Here is a 20,295-nt window from a genome sequence, read left to right as displayed (position 1 = left end):
CATGATAAAGGAAACTCACAGGGAATCCCAAAGCCTGGTTTTATCCACCACTTCCCAAGGGCCTTCATGCGGTTCACTCAGAAGGCAGCATGAGGGACTGAAAGGCCACAGGGAGGCAAAGGCCTAGCTGTGCACGGTAGCTCAGCCACTGGGGACTAAATTCAGGCAAGTTCCCTCATTTCTCCAGGTCTTAGTTCCCTCGTGAGGATAATGATCCTCTTTTAATTACATAATACAGCTGGAGGAGCTCAACACCATGCTGGCAAACAGGAGGTATGCCCCTTTTTTTCTTACTTAACAATGGAGCCAAATTGTCAGGGTTTGACCTTAAAACTTCCCTATTTTGCCTGCTCTCTGAAGGAAATTTGAAACAAAATCCCTAAAATTTTTATTGTTAATTTTACTTTATATAGCAATAATAATACAATTATTGTTACAAACAGCTAGTCCTCATAGGCATTAGCTACATGCCTACCTGCACGAAGCTGGGCATTTCCCATGCATGGAGCCAAGCAACACTTAATTAACCCTCAAGGTGGGTACTATCTTACAGATGAGGAAACTGAAGTTCAGTGAGGTTAAACTGCTTGCCCCAAATTGCATACAAGGGAGTGGAATGGTCAGAATTCAAACCCAGAGCTGTGTGTTCTAAAGCCTGTGCTCTTACCCGCTACACCACCTGCCTGTAGAGAACACATGGCTAACCTTGGCCTTCCTCCTCCACCCCCCACCCCCCATCCTGGGCCTCTTGCGCCTGGTCTCCACAGGCGCATCTACATATTGCTATGATTCCCATGCCATGCTGCCTGCCAGGGTATGGCCCAAGCAGAGGCTCATGGAGACCTTCAGCTAAAGCCACGTAGTCTAACACGGCATTGAGAGTCCACCATGGAACCAACTAATAATAACAAACAGCACTTTCCTTCCAATTCCTTGTATGTTTGTCCATCATGTGGGCATGGCAGAAAGGTGGGTAATGGGCAAGGAAGGAGCTGCGAATCCATGGGGGCACTGGCCATCTACTCAGCATGACAGAGGCAGAAAGTGGAAAATCTAGAACAAAGAGACTGGAGTACGCACAGATGATGGGAAGTTATCCAAAGACTAGTGTCAACATGACAACAGTGTGCTAATCCAGCGGCACATCCTGTCCACTGCTCTGCAAAGTCTAATAACACCTTCATGGACGTCTGAAGGGCCACTAACAATCCCCTGAAGGGAAGGTGCCGTGAAGACACAGCCGGAGGCCTAACTCAGCCTCTTAGACGAGTGCTTCATAGCAACTATGAGAACAATTTTCCTGCTTAAAACAATAGAGAACAAAATATTTTCATCTGAAGATAACTTACAAATATTGTAAAGCAGGAGTCCCCAACCTTTTTGGCACCAGGGACAGGTTTCAGGAAAGACAAATTTTCCATGGATGGGGGCAGGAATGGTTTTGGGATGAAACTGTTCCACCTCAGATCATCAGGCATTAGTGAGATTCACATAAGGAGCTGGCAACCTAGATTCCTCGCATGTGCAGTTCACAATAGGATTCAGCTCCTATGAGAATCTAATGCCTCTGCTGATCTGACAGGAGGCGGAGCTCAGGAGTTAATGCTTGCTGGCCTGCTGCTCATGTCCTGCTGTGTGGCCAGGTTCCTAACAGGCCACACGGACCAGTTGTAAAGGGCAGGGATTACCTCTTTTTGTTGCCCTCACCAAAATGATGGTATCAACCACGTCTTAGGAGACTTTGCACACCCCTGCCTTCTAAAATCCTTGCCATAAGTAGTTACTGTACCAAGTATTAAATCCTGTTTTCAGAGCAAAAAACATCTCCCAAATGTTGCTAAATAAGGGCTCTCTCTAAATCCAAGAGAGATTAAAGTGTGTGATAACCTCTTGGTATATGTGTTGTACTCTTTTTCAAATCCTATCAAAGAGAGAAAGTAGGAATCAGCTCTCTCCTTTCTGTAATCACTGTGGACAGCCACATAGCACTGGAGGTGCATGGGAAGAGAACGCTGGACTCACGATGCTCAGCTTCAGTCATGTTTTTAAAACAAATATAAGAAGTCTTCAGGTTACCAGGACCAGTAAAGGCAACTTACGATGATGTCTTGTCTGGTTTTGAAAGTGCTGATGTAGTGGCTATAGTGGCTGTCGTCCATTTGCTGCAGCAGGGCAATCATGCAAGCCACAAAACTCCCCTGGAAGGAAAAGGAAAGCACAAATCCAAGACTCCTTAGACCACCAACTGACAAAAACACTATGTGAGCCCCATGAACTTGGCTTTTCCCACCCACCGAGCCACGCAGGTACCCCACCACACTGGAAACACGCTGCATTCTAAAGGTCCAAAGGCCACGTGCTTTGCGGTTTCTGCTTCAAACCACCTCCTTCCAGGTCTGAGTGAAGAAATCTCATTAACAGCTGTGAAGTGTGGAATCCTATAGACAGGACACCTCAATGAGATTACCAGTGAAGATGTAACAACTTGTGGGGCTTTGGGTTTCTTGTTGAGACAGAGCTGTAGTTTAGAATTCCATGGAGAAATGTCTGAAATACTTAGTTAAACAAATCTTAATGGGGAGGAAGGCTAGCAGGAAAAGAGGTGGCAACACTGAGCATGGAGGAGAGGAGGGCAAGCGATGATGATGAAAACTCCCTGCTAGAATACCTGTGATATGGTTTGGCTGTGTCCCCACCCAAATCTCATCTTGAATTGTAGTTCCCATTATCCCCATGTGTTGTGGGAGGGGCCCGGTGGGAGGTAATTTAATCATGGGAACGGTTACACTCATGCTAGTCTCGTGATAGTGAGTGAGTTCTCACGAGATCTGATGGTTTTACAAGGGGTTTTCCTCCTTTTTGCTTGGCACTTCTTGCTGCCGCCATGTGACGAAGGACGTTTGCTTCCTCTTCCGCCATGATTGTAAGTTTCCTGAGGCCTCTCCAGCCATGCCGAACTGTGAGTCAATTAAACCTCTTTCCTCTATAAACTACCCAGATTTATAAACTACCCAGTCTCAGGTATGTCTTTATTAGCAGCATGAGAACGGACTAATACAACCTGATACCACTTCTCCAACTCCAGAGCCCTTCAGTCAGTTGTTCCAACATACTACCCACGTGAATTGTGACCCTGACTTGAAGAGAAAAAATCAATAACTAGATGATTAATTAACATTGCTTCCATTTGTGAGTTCAGGAATTACATATTCAAGGTGCTATCCCCTAGACCAAAAAAATGTGAATTATAGACTTAGTTTTTTAGACAGGGAGTAAAGATCCAGGGGTGCTAACCTCCTGTATTCATGCAGTTATGAAAATAACACAAAGGAATTTAGCACAGGAGAGATGAACATACAGTTGCTTCTAAAACAGAGGGAAAGATTCCCCAAGCAGAACAATGAAAGACTGTCCATGTCTATCTCTTTCTGAACGTATGCCTTAGACTGTCTCTTTTGTTTTAAAAAGTTTATTTTTTAGGCCTGGTGGGGTGGTTCACACCTGTAATCCCAGCACTTTGGGAGGCCAAGGTGGGCAGATCACTTGAGGTCAGGAGTTTGAGACCAGTCTGGCCAACATGGTGAAACCCCATCTCTATTAAAAATACAAAAATTAGCCAGGCATGGTGGTGGGCACCTATAATCCCAGCTACTCGGGAGGCTGAGGCAGGAAAATTGCTTGAACCTGGGAGGCAGAGACGCAGTGAGCTGAGATTCTGCCACTGCACTCCAGCCTGGGTGACAGAGCCAGAGCCTGTCTCAAAAAAAAAAAAAAAAAGTTTATTTTTTCAATTATAAAGCAGTGTAAACTTATTGTACTAAGGCCTTTGATATATATATATTGCCAAATTATCATATAGCTTGTTTTCCCAACGGTGTCTAACACAATTTGTTTCTCCAAGACCTTGCCTATTCTGAGTATTAGAGGTTTAATACTCAGAATTTAACACTGAGGTTTAATACTCAGAGGTTTAATCTCACTTTGCACTTTCATTTCCTTTTCTCTAAATTAAACAGTCTGTCCATGAACTTTTTGGCCATTTAGCTTTCTCATGTTGCTGTTTGCACCCATTCTTTACTCATTTTTCTACTAAAACAATATCTTTGCTTAGTGGCTTATAATAGCTTTTGTATATTAAGTTTATTAGCCACCTGTCACCTATATTACAAAATTTTTAAAGCTTGGGACTTGACATTTAATTTGCATATATATATATATATAATCTTCATATATAGGGATTTAAAATTTTATCTAGTAAAATCGTTTTCTTGTATTTTAACTATAAAAAATCCATGAATCCTGTTCCTCCTCAAATCAGTTATCTATTTATTATTTTATTCTAGTGCTTTATGATACAACTTTTTTTAATTGAATACTTCGCTCTGACATTTATTTTGTGGGTATAGCATGAAGTTGAACAATTTTTTTCCAAATTGTTAACTAATTTTCTTTTTCTTTCTTTGAGACAGGGTCTCGTTCTGTCACCCAGGCTACAGTGCAGTGGCGATCATGGCTGACTGTAGCCTCGACTTCCCTGGGGCTCAAGCGATCCTCACATCTTAGCCTCCTGAGTAGCTGGGATTACAGGCGCATGTCACCATGCCGGGCTAATTTTTGTGTATTTTTTTTAAGACAGGGTCTTGCCATGTTTCTCAGGCTGGTCTCCAACTCCTGGGATCAAGCAATCTGCTAGGTTCAGCCTCCCGAAGTGCTGGGATCACAGGCATGAGCCACCGCACCCAGCCCCAAATTGTTAACTAATTTTCTAAATAACATTTACTAAAAACCTTCATTTCCCCTTTAGAAAGGTAATGAAATGTTCATATAATCCAAAGTCTCCTTTTCACTTATCATGGTTCTGTTCTGCTGATATGTGTCCACTAAGTCTGACAGGCAAGCTCTCCATTATTATGTATTTTTTGTTTTTTTCGAGACGGAGTCTCGCTCTGTCACCAGGATGGAGTGCAGTGGCGTGATCTCAGCTCACTGCAAGCTCTGCCTCCGGGGTTCAAGTGATTCCCCCCGCCTCAGCCTCCCAATAGCTCGGACTACAGCCATGCATCACCACAACTGGCTATTTTTTTTTTTTTTTTGTATTTTAATAGAGACGGGGTTTCACCATATTGGCCAGGATGGTCTCGATCTCCTGACCTCATGATCTGCCCGCCTCAGCCTCCCAAAGTGCAGGGATTACAGGCGTGAGCCACCATGCCAGGCCCCATTATTATTTCTATTTGGCTATTTATTTGTAACTAGTATTTATTTTTACTCTGATATTTTTGTGACTAAATTAAATAGAATTTCTCATTTATAATCTCTAAATAGCTTCCATTGTTAAAGAACAGGCATTAAATATCATTTATTTTAAAACAGGTTAGAGGCTGGGTGCAGTGGCTCATGCCTGTAATCCCAGCACTTTAGGATGCTAAGGCGGGTGGATCATTTGAGGTCAGGAGATCAAGACTAGCCCGGCCAACATGGCAAAACCTCGTCTCTACTAAAAATACAAAAATTAGCTGGGTGTCAGGGCACACACTTGTAACCCCAGCTACTTGGGAGGCTGAGGTAGGACAATCACTTGAACCTGGGAGGTGGAGGTCGCAGTGAGCCGAGATAGCACCCCTGCACTCCAGCCTGGCTGACAGAGTGAGACCCTGTCTCAAAACAAAATAAACAAACAGGTTAGTTTAATAAACTGTTTATTAGTTTTACTAAAATTTGAGTAAACCCTCTTGGGTTTTGTAGATATGCTGGTCATTTCAGCTAAAAATAATGACAATTATTTTTACTTTTACAATATTTATGTTTAGTATCTTTTTCTTATTACATTGGCTAGAAATTATAGAAAAAGCTAAACAACAGTGTTGAAATTAAATACCTTTTTTTTTCTAAATAGAGACAGGTTCTCATTCTGTCGCCCAAACTGAAGCACAGTGGCACCTTCACAGCTCACTGCAGCCTCAATTTCCTGAGTTCAAGCAAGCCTCCTGCCTCATCCTCCTAAGCAGCTGGGGCTACAGGCACATGCTGCCATGCCTGGCTAACTTTTAATTTTTTTGTAGAGACAAGGTCTTGCTATGTTGCCCACACTAGTCTCAAACTCCTGGCTTTAAGCAATACTCCTGCCTCAGCCTCCCAAAGTGCTGGGATTACAGGTGTGAGCCATTGTGCTTGGCCTAAATATCTTGATTCCCTTTTTTAACGACCATTGAGTATCATGATGCCTGGTGATTTCACGCTAAAAAGTTCCCTCCTCTTCTTGATTTGGGAAAAAATGTAACAATAATCAGATATCATTTTGGCATCTATGAAGAAAATTATAAGGCTTTTTTCCTTTTATTGAATTGATATTATTTTATACATGTATTTCCTAATATTTAACCATTCTTGAATATCTGAAATAAACTGTATCAAGCCATGTAGATTTTCTTTTTCCACATCTCTCTTCGCGACTGTCTGTGTCTGTCTGTACATTTTCCCCTCACTTTTTTTCCTTCTTATGCTTATCATTCCCACTTCACTTTGCTTCTTTTGGCACCGCCATCACTCCGTGGATCTACGTCATTCCCACTCTCATCATTTCATTTTAGCGGAAGCACGGCGGGAGTACTGCTGCCTTTACATCCAGTCCTGCCCTTCCCTTCAAACATATGGAGCTGATGTCCTTGAGTGAGTTTAAACAAGGGAGACAACATGCAATTTGATTCCTAAAAGGAGCTCAGGAAATTTGAATTCAAGTATGTAATTATCTATAAGCCAATATATCATTTCCCATATCAATCTTTCTTTATAATGTATGATAGAAATGGCTTGGCAATAGCAATTAATGGTACATTGTCTTTTCTTAAATTTCACAAAATATGTAAACTACTCTAAAAGTATATCAGTTTTAGCATAACGCAATGTTCTTCAATCCTGTTTTTTTCCATCTTGATCTGCTAAATTGCACTCCATCTGTTAGTAATTTCAGTAAATTATAAAGGGATTAGTGAAGCAATGCTGTTAAAACATGCCCAACTTTTAAACATATAAAACATATAAGTGATTTGACTAGTTTTCTCTCCTACGTCTTTTTTTTTTTTTTTTTTTTTTTAAGACAAAGTCTCACTCTGTCACCCAGGGTGGAGTGCAGTGGCGTGACCTTGGCTCATTGCAACCTCAACCTCCACCTCTTGGGTTTAAACAATTCTCTTACCTCAGCCTCCGGAGTAGCTGGGGTTACAGATGCGTCACCACACCTGGCTAACTTTTGTATATTTAGTAGAGACAGAGTTTCACCATGTTGGCCAGGCTGGTCTCGAACTCCTGACCTCAGGTGATCTGCCCGCCTCAGCCTTCCAAAGTGCTGATATTACAGGCATGAGCCACCGCACCCAGCTTCCTAAGTCATTCTTACTCTTCAATAGTCAATGGGTGGAAAAGACAGATCAGTTAAGCTATAGATTTTATTTTTGCACAAGTGATTAACAGCAATATTATCAGGGCCTAGAAATAAAGAGTAATTGATAGATTTTAGGTTTTATTCCCTCTTTCTGTTGGTAAAAAAAAAAAATAGTATTTCCTTGCCAACAATCTGACTGTTCTAAAGATAAAAGCCTTGATTTTACATGAGGAATTCTCCAATTTCCATATTAGCCTTTGTTCCCTCAGACACTTCCTTGAGAAAAAGATGTAGGACTAGTCTAGTTAACTGATAATCCACTAATACAAGATCTAAATCCTTTTATAATATGTTTTGGATGAGCTTGGATTTTTATTTTATTTTATTTTATATTTTGAAACAGGGTCTTACTCAGTCACCCAGGCTGAAGTGCAATGGCGAGATCATAGCTCATTGCAGCCTTGATCTCCTGGGTTCAAGCGATCCTCCTGCCTCAGCCTCCAGAGTAGCTGGGCGTACAGGCACTAATCACTGCACCTGGCTAATTTTTTAAAAAAAATTTTGTAGAGATGGGGTCTTGCTGTGTTGCCCAGGCCAGTCTCGAACTCCTCGGCTCAGAGATTGGGTTTTAATCCAGCAGAAAGACAGTTTTACTTGCAATCATTTCTCTTTATTCTTATTAGGATCAGCTCCATCACCCTACAGGTTCTGACCAGGCATGTCTTAGGGTTTCTGCTATGGCTGTGGCCTCTCCCTGGAAGACCCTTCCCAGATAGCCACACGGCTCACTCCCTCACCTTCCTCAAGTTTTTACCCAAATTTTACCCTCTCTGGTAAAATTCCTAATCATCTTATTTAAAGGTATGACTCCCCCACCCTCACTTCCCTTATCCTGCTCATTTTTTTTCTCTCTAGCCCCTGTTGCCTCCTAACACTATGTAGTTTATTTTGCTGTAACTGCTGTCGTTATTGTTGGAATGTCAGCTCCTCAAAGGCAGTGATTTTTCTGTTTTGTTTATGGGTACCTCTTCAGTGTCCAGAGCAGTGCCTGTTTTATGGCAGTTTTTAAATACGTATTTGTGAAATAAATGAATTTTTCTTATCTGATAGGAATTTGAAATAGTTCTTTTCCTATGTCCTCTAATTAAAATCTAATTCGATTTTAATATAGGAAGCTTTTAATATAGGAAGCAAAAGATGCTTCACTTTAATGATGACACCAACTTAGCCTTTCAACAGCTACCTATGGCCTCTATCATAGTTGTTACCCGGCATCTATTTAGATAGAGTGCACAGAAAATAAGAGGCCAGACCAACAATGGCCTTTCCACAAGCATGCTAACCACAGGTTCTTTAAAATGTTTGGTTTCTTCCTTGAATCAAAGGGGCTGGGTGGTTCATACTGGATCATTTTCTTTCTTTTCTCTTTTCTTCTTTTCTCTTCTTTTTTCCTTCCTTCCTTCCTTCCTCCCTCCCTCCCTCCCTTCCCTCCCTGCTTGCTGCTTTTTATTTTTTTTTCTTTTTCAAAGGCAGGCTATTGCTCTGTTGTCCAGGCTAGGATGCAATGGTGCAATCGCAGCTCACTGCAGCCTCGACATCTCACGTTTAAGTGATCCTCCCACCTTAGCCTCCTGAGTAGCTGCAACCACAGGCACGTGCCACCACCACACGCACGTGCCACCACCACACCCAGCTAATTTTTTTAATTTTTTGTAGAGATGGGTCTCACTATATTGCCTAGGCTGGATTATTTTCTCTCAATAGAAAATCCATGTCAGAATCAAGATCTGCTAAGGTTATAACCAATGACCCATGATGCGAGAGGCCCATGTGAAGAATAGTCTCAAGCCACTGGCCCCGAAAGCCTCCCGATAGGCAAAGGGGACAGAGAAACAGCAGCGGCCGTGGGATCCAACAAAGAGATACTCACGATGTGGGGAGACTGCCGGTTCATCCCAATCACTGTCCGGTTGATCCTTCTCAGCAGCCGTTCCATTATAAGCTGAATGTGCACCGCAGTGGCACCCTGCAGGGAACACAGGATTTGACTCCATTCCTTCTGACTCAGTTTCACTTTCTTTAAGGAACCTCAGATAGATGAGTTTTGTCTTTAGATCTCTTTCTGGCTCTTCCCTGCAAAGCAATCTCTTGTCCAAAAGTGGAAAATGGTCTCACAGAATAATATATAACTTTATGAAGAAAATAGTTGAAAATGATCAGTCATAACACTTAAAAGATGAATGTGGGTGTGCAGGGACGAGTGCCTTCCTAATAACTCAGATTGCTCAGGTTCATTGAGAGCTCACTGTGGCCACTGACTCAACAAATAGTTTTGGGGGACCCCCATTAGCATGACGTACTCTGTTCTGAGGTTGAGCAGATTAGAATTGCTCAGGTCAGGCCGGGCGCGGTGGCTCACACCTGTAATCCCAGCACTTTGGGAGGCTGAGGCGGGTGGATCACAAGGTCAGGAGATTGAGACCATCCTGGCTAATACAGTGAAACCCCATCTCTACTAAAAAATACAAAACATTAGCCGGGCGTGGTGGCGGCATCTGTAGTCCCAGCTAATCGGGAGGCTGAGGCAGGAGAATGGCGGGAACCCAGGAGGTGGAGCTTGCAGTGAGCTGAGATCGCACCACTGCACTCCAGCCTGGGTGACAGAGCCAGACTCCATCTCAAAAAAATAAAAATAAAAATAAAAATAAAAGAATTGCTCAGGTCAGTTAGGCATATGTGTGGGAAATTAAAGGCAAAAATACAAAGCTCTTACCACCTTCTGTGTTGGAAGAAAAAAAACCAAGAAATTCAAGTCAAGGGAATTGTTATGGAGTAAATGTTTGTGTCTCCTCCAAATTCATATGTGAAGCCCTAACCCCCATCGTGATGGTATTAGGAGATGCAGCTCTTGAGATGTAATGAAGGTTAGATGAGGTCATGAGGGTGGGGCCCTGGACTGATGGGATGAATGCTCTTAGTAAATGAGTATCACAGATGTGGATCTCTCTCTCCACCAGGTGAGCACACAGCAAGAAGGTAGCTGTCTGCAAGCTGGGAAGAGAGACCTAACCAAAACTTAACCACGCTGGCACCCTGATCTCAGAAACTCAGTCTCCAGAACTGTGAGAAAATAAATGTCTGTTGTTTAAGCCACGCAGTCTGTGGTATTTTGTTATAGAAGACTGACTGAGCAGACTAATACAAGGATTTTGTATTCTGACTCTGTCATGTGTGACTTTGAGCAATTATTCAACTTCGCTGAGCTTGCAGTTTTCATAGCTGCAAAAGGGGGACAGTAACAGTTTTCTTATTGGAATTAGTAGGGCTGATGTACACATTCTTTCTTTCACCTTCTTTCCTTTTTTGTAGCTAGATATTACCCTCATTTGGCTCCGACTTACCCACATGCAACTTGACTTTTCATAGCCTCTATCCGTCCTTGCTTTATGATAGATATTTTGAAACTCCTGCTTAATGCTTCAAATAACTAAATCATTGCTATTTGTATTTTTTTGCTTAACATTTTTATTATCTTTTACAAATTTAACTGTCAAAGACTGTACTTATCCAGTGTGTACAACATGAAGATTTGATACATGTAATCGTGTAATGATTTCCACGGTCAAATTAACATATCTACTGCCACCCATGCCATACATTAGATTCCCAGAACTTGCTCATCCTATAACTGACACTTTCTACCCTTTGATCAACATCTCCCCATCCTGCCCCTGGTAAAGAATGTTCCACTCTCTGCTTCTAGGAGTCTAACTTTTTTAGATTCCACATAGAAGTCAGATCAGGTAGGATTTGTCTATGGCTATAGGAATTTTCTTTTTAATTTCAATAGTTTTGGGGGTACGAGTGGTTTCTGGTTACATGGATGAGTTCTTTATTGGTGATTCTGAGATTTTTGTGCACCCATCACCCAAGCAGTGTACACTGTACCCAATGCGTAGTCTTTTATCGCTCACCCACCTCCTAGCCTTTCCCCAGAAAGTCCACAAAGTCCATAATATCACTCTTAAGCCTTTGCATTCTCATAGCTTAGCTCCCACTTATAAGTGAGAACATATAATATTTGATTTTCCATTCTTGAGTTACTTCACTTAGAATAATGGCCTCCATCTCCACCTAAGTTATTGCAAAAGACATTATTTTGTTCCTTTTTATGAGTGAGTAATATTCCATGATGCATATATACCACACTTTATCCACTCATTGGTCAATGGACACTTAGATGGGTTTCATATCTTTGCTATTGCAAATTGTGCTGCTATAAACATGCACGTGCATGTGTCTTTTTCATATGACTTATTTTCCTTTGGGTAGATGCCCAGGAGTGGAATTGCTGGATTGAATGGTACTTCTACTTTTAGTTCTTTAAACATTTTTCATAGTTGTCGTACTAATAATTTGCATTCCCTGTTTTTCATAGTCTTTCATAGTTTTTTATAGTCGTCGTACTAATAATTTGCATTCCCCCAGCAGTGTAACAATGTTCCCCTTTCACCACATCTATGCCCACATCTATTGTTTTTTGACTTCTCAATTATGGTATGGCTATATGTATTTTAATTACAGTATCAAGTATCTGGGGTCCACCCTCCCTCTCTGCTTCCCTCTGTCCCTTCTTCTCTTCCTCCGTCACTTTTTATTAGTCATTTACTTGTTTCCCATTTCCCTGAATGAAAGTGATTCATAAAATCAGCCTCTCCAAGAGATGCTGCTTTCACTTCCATTTACATAACATTTCCTTAGTGTGGCCCTAAATAGTTGTGCAAGTCACATGCTGTGCCCTGTGGGGAGGGTATGAAATGAATAAGGCTCCTCTGAGCCTTTAGAGATTTCTATTGTGGGGGTGCGGGTGAGTGGGACATAAATTTTTTTTTTTTTGAGACAGAGTCTCGCTCTGTTGCCCAAGCTGGAGTGCAGTGGTGCGATCTCGGCTCACTGCAACCTCTGCCTCCCGGGTTCAAGCGATTCTCCCGCCTCAGCCTCCAGAGTAGCTGGGGTTACAGGTGCACACCACCACGCCCAACTAATTTTTGTATTTTTAGTAGAGATGGGGTTTCATCATGTTGGTCAGGCTGGTCTCGAACTCCTGATCTCGTGATCTACCTGTCTCAGCCTCCCAAAGTGCTGGGATTACAGGCGTGAGCCACTGTGCCCAGCTGGGACATACATTTAAATAAGCATAACACAAGAATCTCCCTAGAAGGTGGGCTCCTGGGGGTAGGGTGCTTGCTTCTCTAGTTCACTGTCATAGCCCTAGCTGATCCCAGTGCCTGGAGCATAAGAGCAGCTTCCCAAGGATTTGTGAGCTGCATTCCTAACTCAATGTACAAAGTGATAAAATCCTCAAAAGAAACTCAAAGGGAGCATGAAAAAAATGAGTAGAATTTGGCAGGACCACACCAGAGACAACTTCACAGAGGCGCTTACTGCAGCTGGACTTGAAAGAACGAGGACAATTCCAAAACAGAGCTGTGGGGAGAGGAGGGAATCCTGCAATGTTTAAAAAAATAAAACAAAAGGCAGGAAGAACAAATGTCAGTAATTAGAGCTTTGAGTTAACTAAGGAGATGAGAGGATAAGGGAAGAGATATTGAACTAGTGCACATATTTCAAAATGTTTATGAAGAAAAAAAGGTACCATCATGATGGACAAAAAACGATTGGACTTACTACTTTACCAGAGCTCCAAGATCGATAATTTTGAATGTCTCTGCTCATTACAGGGAACATAATATTGGGAATACCAAAATAAAAAGCTAACTTAAATCTCCTTGCACAGGATTTAAATACATTCGAGTCATTTCCAAAGAGTCTTTCTGGGTGGTGAGAAGGTTGGTAGAGATGTGACGTATTAAACAATAGGGTCAGAAGTGGAAGAGACCAAGGAGGTCGTCTAGAACAATTCCTAGATACAATGGACTGGGTTAGGAGACTGAGGCACTGAGATATTTGACTAAGGACAAATAGCTGCAGAGTGGTAATATTGGGACTAGAATCCAATGCTCCGATTCTTGTGTTTTACATTAACTTTGGATCATAAACATATGATTTCTAGAACACTGATCCCTGGCTAAACCAATGTGCCAGGTACATTGCTGCCAAATTTATAGGGTGTGGAGGCTTACTTTATTATTTTAAGGAATTATTGAATTATAAGAGTTACTTTTAAAAAAGTATTGAGTTTATGACGTGATTGGTCACATTTACGTATTTGGTGCAAAGTCCTTGGTTAGGAACCAAATCTCCAATCGCAACATGCTTTGAGAAAATGTATTCCATTTTATAATGTGGTTTCTATAAACATACTTAATGAAAAAAAGGGGGAATGATCTATAATGAATAAATATCAAGTAAGCAGTGCAAAGAGTAAGTGGGCTACAGGGGCTTAGGGAAGTGGAGGGACAGAGATTGGCGGAGCAGCTAGAGATGGCAATGGTACCCTCACATACTTCTGAGGCTGCAATGTGGATTCACAGAAATGTAGACATCCCAGTGCAAACCATGAGCAGGAGAAAAGGTGGGCTGTAGTCAAACGGTGGTGGACCCTGACAAGTGAACTAACGGTTTAGCTATGGGAAAAGGTGTAGTATTCATATCCTTTGGTAGGACAGAATCCCAAGATACTGGAAAGATAAAGAGTTTAGGTGACAACAGAGTGGTTTTCCTGTTCTGTGGGAACACCTGTGCCATGAAACCACCATAGACGTGGTAACTATAATTTGTGGTAAGATGCTTTTTTTTTCTCAGCCCTCAACTGTTCGAGTGAACACATTCTGCAAAGTTCTCCAGCTTCCTGTGTGGGGGCTCTGCTAGGCCTGTGGGCTGCACTATTTCTAGGACATGGTGAATCCAGACAGGTTCAGCCCTATGTTTTCTTTTTTTTTTTTTTGGAGTTGGAGTCTCACTCTGTTACCCAGGCTGGAGTGCAGTGGCACAATCTTGGCTCACTGCAACCTCCGCCTCCCAGGTTCAAGGGATTCTTCTGCCTCGGGCTCCCGAGTAGCTGGGACTATAGGCGCGTGCCACCACGCCCAGCTAATTTTGGTATTTTTAGTAGAGACAGGGTTTCACCGTGTGTTAGCCAGGATGGTCTCGATCTCCTGACCTCGTGATCCATCCACCTCGGCCTCCCAAAGTGCTGGGGTTACAGGTGTAAGCCACCACACCCGGCCTTAGCCCTGTGTTTTCAAGAGGGATGGGGGCCAGGTCACAGAGAAAATGCAAGATGAGAAAACATAATTTCCATTAGGTTCCAGAGAAAGTATCAGTGTCCAAGAGGATATGGAAATGAGAACTTCTCAGCAGCTCAGAAATATCAGGTTGTTAGGCATCAGAGGATAAGAAGGAAGAGGTGTCTGCATAAAAACAGAAAGGCCTTTGATTCTTTATTTTTTATTATTATTATTATTTTTTAGAGAGACAAAGTCTTACTAAGTTGCCCAGGCTGGTCAGTCTTGAACTCCTGGACTCAGGTGATCCTCCTGACTTGGCCTCCCAAAGTGCTGAGATTACAGGCCTGAGCCACCAAGCCCAGTCAGGTCTTTGATTCTTAAGAATAGTCACAGGGGCCGAGTGCGATGGCTCATGCCTGTAATCCCACCACTTCAGGAGGCCAAGATGGGTGGATCACGAGGTCAGGAGATCAAGACCATCCTGGCTAACACAGTGAAACCCCGTCTCTAATAAAAATACAAAAAAATTAGCCGGGCGTGGTGGCGGGCGCCTGTAGTCCCAGCTACTCGGGAGGCTGAGACAGGAGAATGGCGTGAACCCGGGAGGCGGAGCTTGCAGTGAGCGGAGATTGCACCACTGCACTCCAGCCTGGGCGACAGAGCGAGACTCTGTCTCAAAAAAAAAATAGTCACAGGGATCTCAATAGTGCGCACACTGGGCAAGCCAGGAAAATCAGCCTGCGGAAGGCCCCAGCAGTAATCTGACTTTGCACTGGAGGCTCTGGCCTCCCTAATTATCTCTAAAATGGGCACAGCCTGCCCTAATACCGGAGCTGGAAACTACCTGAGAATAGGAAGGCCATGGAGTCACTCCTGTCTGGTGCAAAGGGGCCAGTGTGAACTCTGTGCAGCATCAGTGATGACTCAACTCACCACATCCTTCCTGTCCAGCACCTCCAGGATGTTGCTCAGAAGCTGCGAGCTTGCCTCGTGGTCAGGCTTGCTGGAGTTGTCATCTAACTGGCCGCTGAGCTGGTCCGTCAGCAGTGGCAGCAGCACTTCTCTGCACTCTGAGAAGGAAAACACAGACAGCTCACACACAGCAGTGCCATCTCCTGAACTGCCTGTCTCCTTCCTGCAACTCTCCCTTGACCAGTACCAGTAGCTCTAAGCTCTGCAATCAGCCCTGCAGGGATGCAGCCCCTCCAGCCCACCCAGGAACACCTGGTTTTAGGCGCAGAACTTTACCCTTGTTCAATGCGCAGATGAATGAATTAAAAAAAAAAATGACCCTTCTCACAGGTGAAGGTGGGAACTTAGCAAAATGTTTAAATTATTTAATAATTTCTCTAGCTTTTCAAAATGCCAACCTAATACACGAAATTGAGGGTCATATGAAACAAATAAAACCAAGCAAGTTATAGATTTTTTTTCAAAAATTTTTTCACCTAATGGAGAAAATTTACTAAAAGAAGTTCCTATAAATAAAGTTCCTATAAATACTGAGCTTCCCTAGTACATTTCAATGACATTCTGCTCATGTCTGTGCAGGCGTGTGGATTTCAGAAAGTAAGGTATGACCTATTATGTCTTCTGAGATCTTTGCTATTGTAACACATTTTATAATGAGTTCAGGTACTCTGAATGCTACAGAAATGACTGTTAACAGTTACCACACTCTAATTAGAACTATCCAGTGCATGCTTGCTCTTCTGCTCAAACACCTTATCTTTACTATCTCAATTACCTTTTCTGTATCCTTAAAAAGTGATCAAAGCATATTAAAATGTTTAGTAATAATTTGCTTTAGTAATAAATGTTTTCTACTTATGAGCATTCACTAACCTTTTGCAGGCATTACCTCTACCTCCACTTGTGTCATAGGAACATTTGCAATTTCAAAGTGCAAATTCATAGGGTCAGAAAATATCAGAGCCCAAGGAGGCTACTGATATGATCTAGTTCAATTCCTTCCTTCCACAGAACTGGAAGCTGAGACTTAGAGAAGGCCACTCATTTGTCCAGTTACATAACTAGCCAGGGGCAAAGCCAGGAAGGCTCTCCCACTAACAATCCACTCAACTTGTTCAACGTTGAGGAGTCCTGCTGGTCTTCAGATCTCCAGGCAATATACATACATAAAATGAGGTCACACTCTGGGAGCCCCTGACCAGGTAGTTAGCCCCAAAAGAAGTCTCCGTGGCTGCCTCACTCTGGCAAGTCTTGAGTTTATTGGGAAGGCCCAGGTGCTGGACCTCCTGTTTATATCAGCTTTGGGACAGAAACACTTGGTGGCTATTTGCTAGACTCCACTTACAAAATGAAAAGTATTTTATCAGTGTAAGAGTTTTTCCCCTCCATGCCCCACTCCTCTCCCAGCAGAATACTAGTAATCTGGCTTCTGCCAGCCTACCCACTAAAGAAAAAGGCTTGGCCAGGTGCAGTGGCTCATGCCTATAATCCCAGCACTCTGGGAGGCCAAGGTGGGTGGATCACCTGAGGTCAGGAGCTTGAGACAAGCTGGCCAACATGGTGAAACCCTGGCTTTACTAAAATTACAAAAAAAATTAGCTGGGCATGGTGGTGCACACCTGTAATCCCAGCTACTTGGGAGGCTGAGGCAGGAGAATTGCTTGAACCTGGGAGGTGGAGGTTGCAGTGAGCCAAGTTCATGCCGCTGCATTCCAGCCTGGGCGACAGAGTGAGACTCCATCTCAAAACAAAACAAAACAAAAAAACGCTTGCTTTATCATGTTTGCCAGTTACCCTGGTGTAAATACTTCCACCATGGCCAATTTCCAGCTACTAATGTGATATCACTGAACGTGGGGTTGAGAAGGGATGCATGTAACCAGCTCTCCTGTGGGATCCAACACATTGCTGTTTCCCTGTCCCCTGGTTTTTAAGGTCATGCAATAAGTATAGACTAAAGAAGAAGAATTTCTTTTAAAAGGGTCATCTTTTTCCTACTTGCTTGTTACTTCCTGAGGTTCCTGTTTTAAAGACAAAATTCTCTAATTAATGAACCACTTGCAGATTGTTCTAATTAAAGATTAAGGAACACATGATTTTGCTCTTTTAGGAACTGTTGGAAATACCGAGCTGACTTTAGATTCTCCTTAAAACCGTTCTCCCAGGAGGTCCTTACATACAACTGGCAACAATATTAATGTTGCCAACAAACAACTGGCAAGAATATTAATGACATTTTTAAAAAAGAAAAGTCAAGTGCTGACTGGGCACGGTAATTATGCCTGTAATCCCAGTACTTTGGGAGGCCAAGTTGGGCAGATCACTTGAGGTCAGGAGTTTGAGGCCAGCCTGGCCAACATTGTGAAACCCCACCTCTACCAAAAATACAAAAAAAAAAAAAAAATTAGCTGGGTGTGGTGGTGTATACCTGTAATCCCAGCTACTCAGGGGGCTGAGGCAGGAGAATCACTTGAACCTGGGAAGCAGAGGTTAGAGGGAGCAGAGACAGTGCCACAGAACTCCAGCCTAGGTGAGGGAGTGAGACTCCGTCTTAAAAAACAAACAAACAAGCCGGACGCAGTGGCTCACGCCTGTAATCCCAGCACTTTGGTAGGCCGAGGCGGGTGGATCACGAGGTCAGGAGATCAAGACCATCCTGGCTAACATGGTGAAACCCCGTCTCTACTAAAAATAAAAATAAAAATAAATTAGCTGGGCGTGGTGGCAGGTGCCTTGTAGTCCCAGCTACTCGGGAGGCTGAGGCAGGAGAATCGCTTGAACCTGGGAGGCGGACGTTGCAGTGAGCCGAGATTGCACCACTGCACTCCAGCCTGGGTGACAGAACGAGACTCCGTCTCAAAAAAAAAAAAAAAACCAAGAGAAAACAAACAAACAACAAAACTCAAGTGTTAGCTGCAGAAATGGGGCTTGCATCTCAGCATGCAGCAGCTTGTTTTAGTTTTTTGAGATGGAGTCTTGTTCTGTCACCTAGGCTGGAGTGCAATGGTGCAATCTCAGCTCACTGCAACCTCATGCAGCAATTTTTGAAGGAGACTTACCTGACTGTCGAAAAAGAGTGCTCTCTACTATCTTGGTCATGCAGTTAAGTTTCTGCCGAACCAGCTGGTTGTCAGGAATGCTTTGAATGAATTTGCAGAAGAGCACGCTGGGAGAGAAACCTCAGGGTTAGTAGTGTCTTCATTCTGCCAAATTGAAGGCATCATTATAAACTTATCTCCTCCACTCTGAGATTTGGGCATGGAGAGATTTACCTGGAAAACTACAAAATGACCTGAGAGTTTATGACATGGCAGCAAGGGAGACTTTATCCTCACTTACTGGAGGGCTCTGCCTTAGAGCTGAGTATTTAAATTGCCAAAGAACACCCACGTCCATCATCACTTTCCAGACCTGCCTTTATGAAAATGGCTTTCTTGGCAACTCCACTCTCATGTTGATTGCAGTCTGACTTTGCACTGCTGGGATACTTAGGGGTAGGGCTGGAAGCATGTCATTATACACTGTCTTTTGTAATCGATTTTATGTCTGCATGTCTTGTTTTCCCAGAGAAAGTGCAAACCTCTCTCAGGGCAGGTTTTGGATGTTCTTTTGCATCTTCCACAGAACTGAGCACAAAAAGGTATTCAGTTAATACTTCTTAGAAAAATAAAAGCCAGGTGTAGCAGCCCAGGCTCCAGCCAAGCAGGGGAGCTGTTTCTGTTAGAGTTAAGGAACAAAATTTTGTTTTGCTATTTACCTGAGCTCAACAGGATCAAATACAAGTTTGACATCATTAATTATGCTAGGAAGGTACTTCAAAGCTGCCCCCTGTAAGAAAAACACCAAAGGCAAATTCAGTTGCCAGGCAAGACAAATACAGTATTTACTGCTTGATCCCAGGAAGAAAAGGCTGTGCTTGGAACTTATATAGGGAACTGGACACAGATACCCTTACAATAAAAAGGAAAGCTGGCATTGCTCTACACGATCTCCTAAAATGCTTTTCCTGAAGATGCCAGGGGGTACAGCTTTCTGGTTTCTACTGCCAGCAGGCTCTGTCCACTTGGAGTTCATTTCTCTGCCTAAGGAGGTGGTTAAATTCTTGAAGCCTCTCTTGCAACATGGCCATAAAGAGCAAAAAATAAATATTAATAGTAAAGTTCACATTTGAGCCTTCAGGGATTATGTATTTCATATTTTTTAAAAAATTATGATAATAAAGATGGTGACTTTGCACTTCTGGGTAAAATGAGGGACAAAAAATAAAAATTTGTCACCTGTAGTGCATTGGGATCAGTTTGCTGAAATCATGGGGTCAAACAGGGTTCACAATGGCCTTTCAAGGGATGTCTAATTGGGTAGCTTGTCTTTGGCAAGCTGACATTTGAAAATACAAGCTCTGTAGAAGTTAAAATGGATTTTTTTTCCTTTATTTTCTGTAAATCATACTAAAATTCATAAGCTATGCATGAACCATGATTCACTTTGTTTCTCCCTCATGATGGCCAATTCTAAGTGGTCCCAGAACATCCTTACCACAGCCTAAGAAGAGTTACCCATGATGCCACCAGGCTGACCTTGATCTTGACGGCTTCCTCCAGAGGCCTGTCCATCAGCATATTGAAAGCAAGAAATAACTGGCGAATTGAATTATTAAACTCATCTCCATCTTTGCTCTGCCCATAAAATCTTAATAGGAAAAAGAGAAAAGCAGTTGGACTTTCCATTGTTAAAAGAAATTTTAAAATAGAT

At 42.7% G+C, this 20,295-nt stretch overlaps 1 protein-coding gene across 2 annotated transcripts in view; it reads right to left on the bottom strand.

Annotated features, from left to right (window-relative positions):
- Positions 1-20,295, bottom strand: part of DOCK5 (dedicator of cytokinesis 5) — a 233,154-nt gene that overhangs the window by 54,543 nt on the left and 158,316 nt on the right. For both annotated transcript variants that reach the window (XM_003823556.6, XM_024929894.4), the window contains exons 23-28: positions 20,121-20,232; positions 19,301-19,371; positions 18,603-18,709; positions 15,505-15,641; positions 9,312-9,407; positions 2,100-2,198 (exon numbers count right to left, since the gene is read on the bottom strand). In XM_003823556.6, coding sequence (XP_003823604.1) covers positions 2,100-2,198; positions 9,312-9,407; positions 15,505-15,641; positions 18,603-18,709; positions 19,301-19,371; positions 20,121-20,232 — 622 coding nt within the window. The remainder of the gene's footprint in view (positions 1-2,099; positions 2,199-9,311; positions 9,408-15,504; positions 15,642-18,602; positions 18,710-19,300; positions 19,372-20,120; positions 20,233-20,295) is intronic.

Source organism: Pan paniscus, chromosome 7 (assembly GCF_029289425.2).
Source record: "Pan paniscus chromosome 7, NHGRI_mPanPan1-v2.0_pri, whole genome shotgun sequence".
NCBI classification, from domain to species: Eukaryota; Metazoa; Chordata; class Mammalia; order Primates; family Hominidae; genus Pan; species Pan paniscus.
This window is presented reverse-complemented; position numbering and strand designations above follow the sequence as displayed.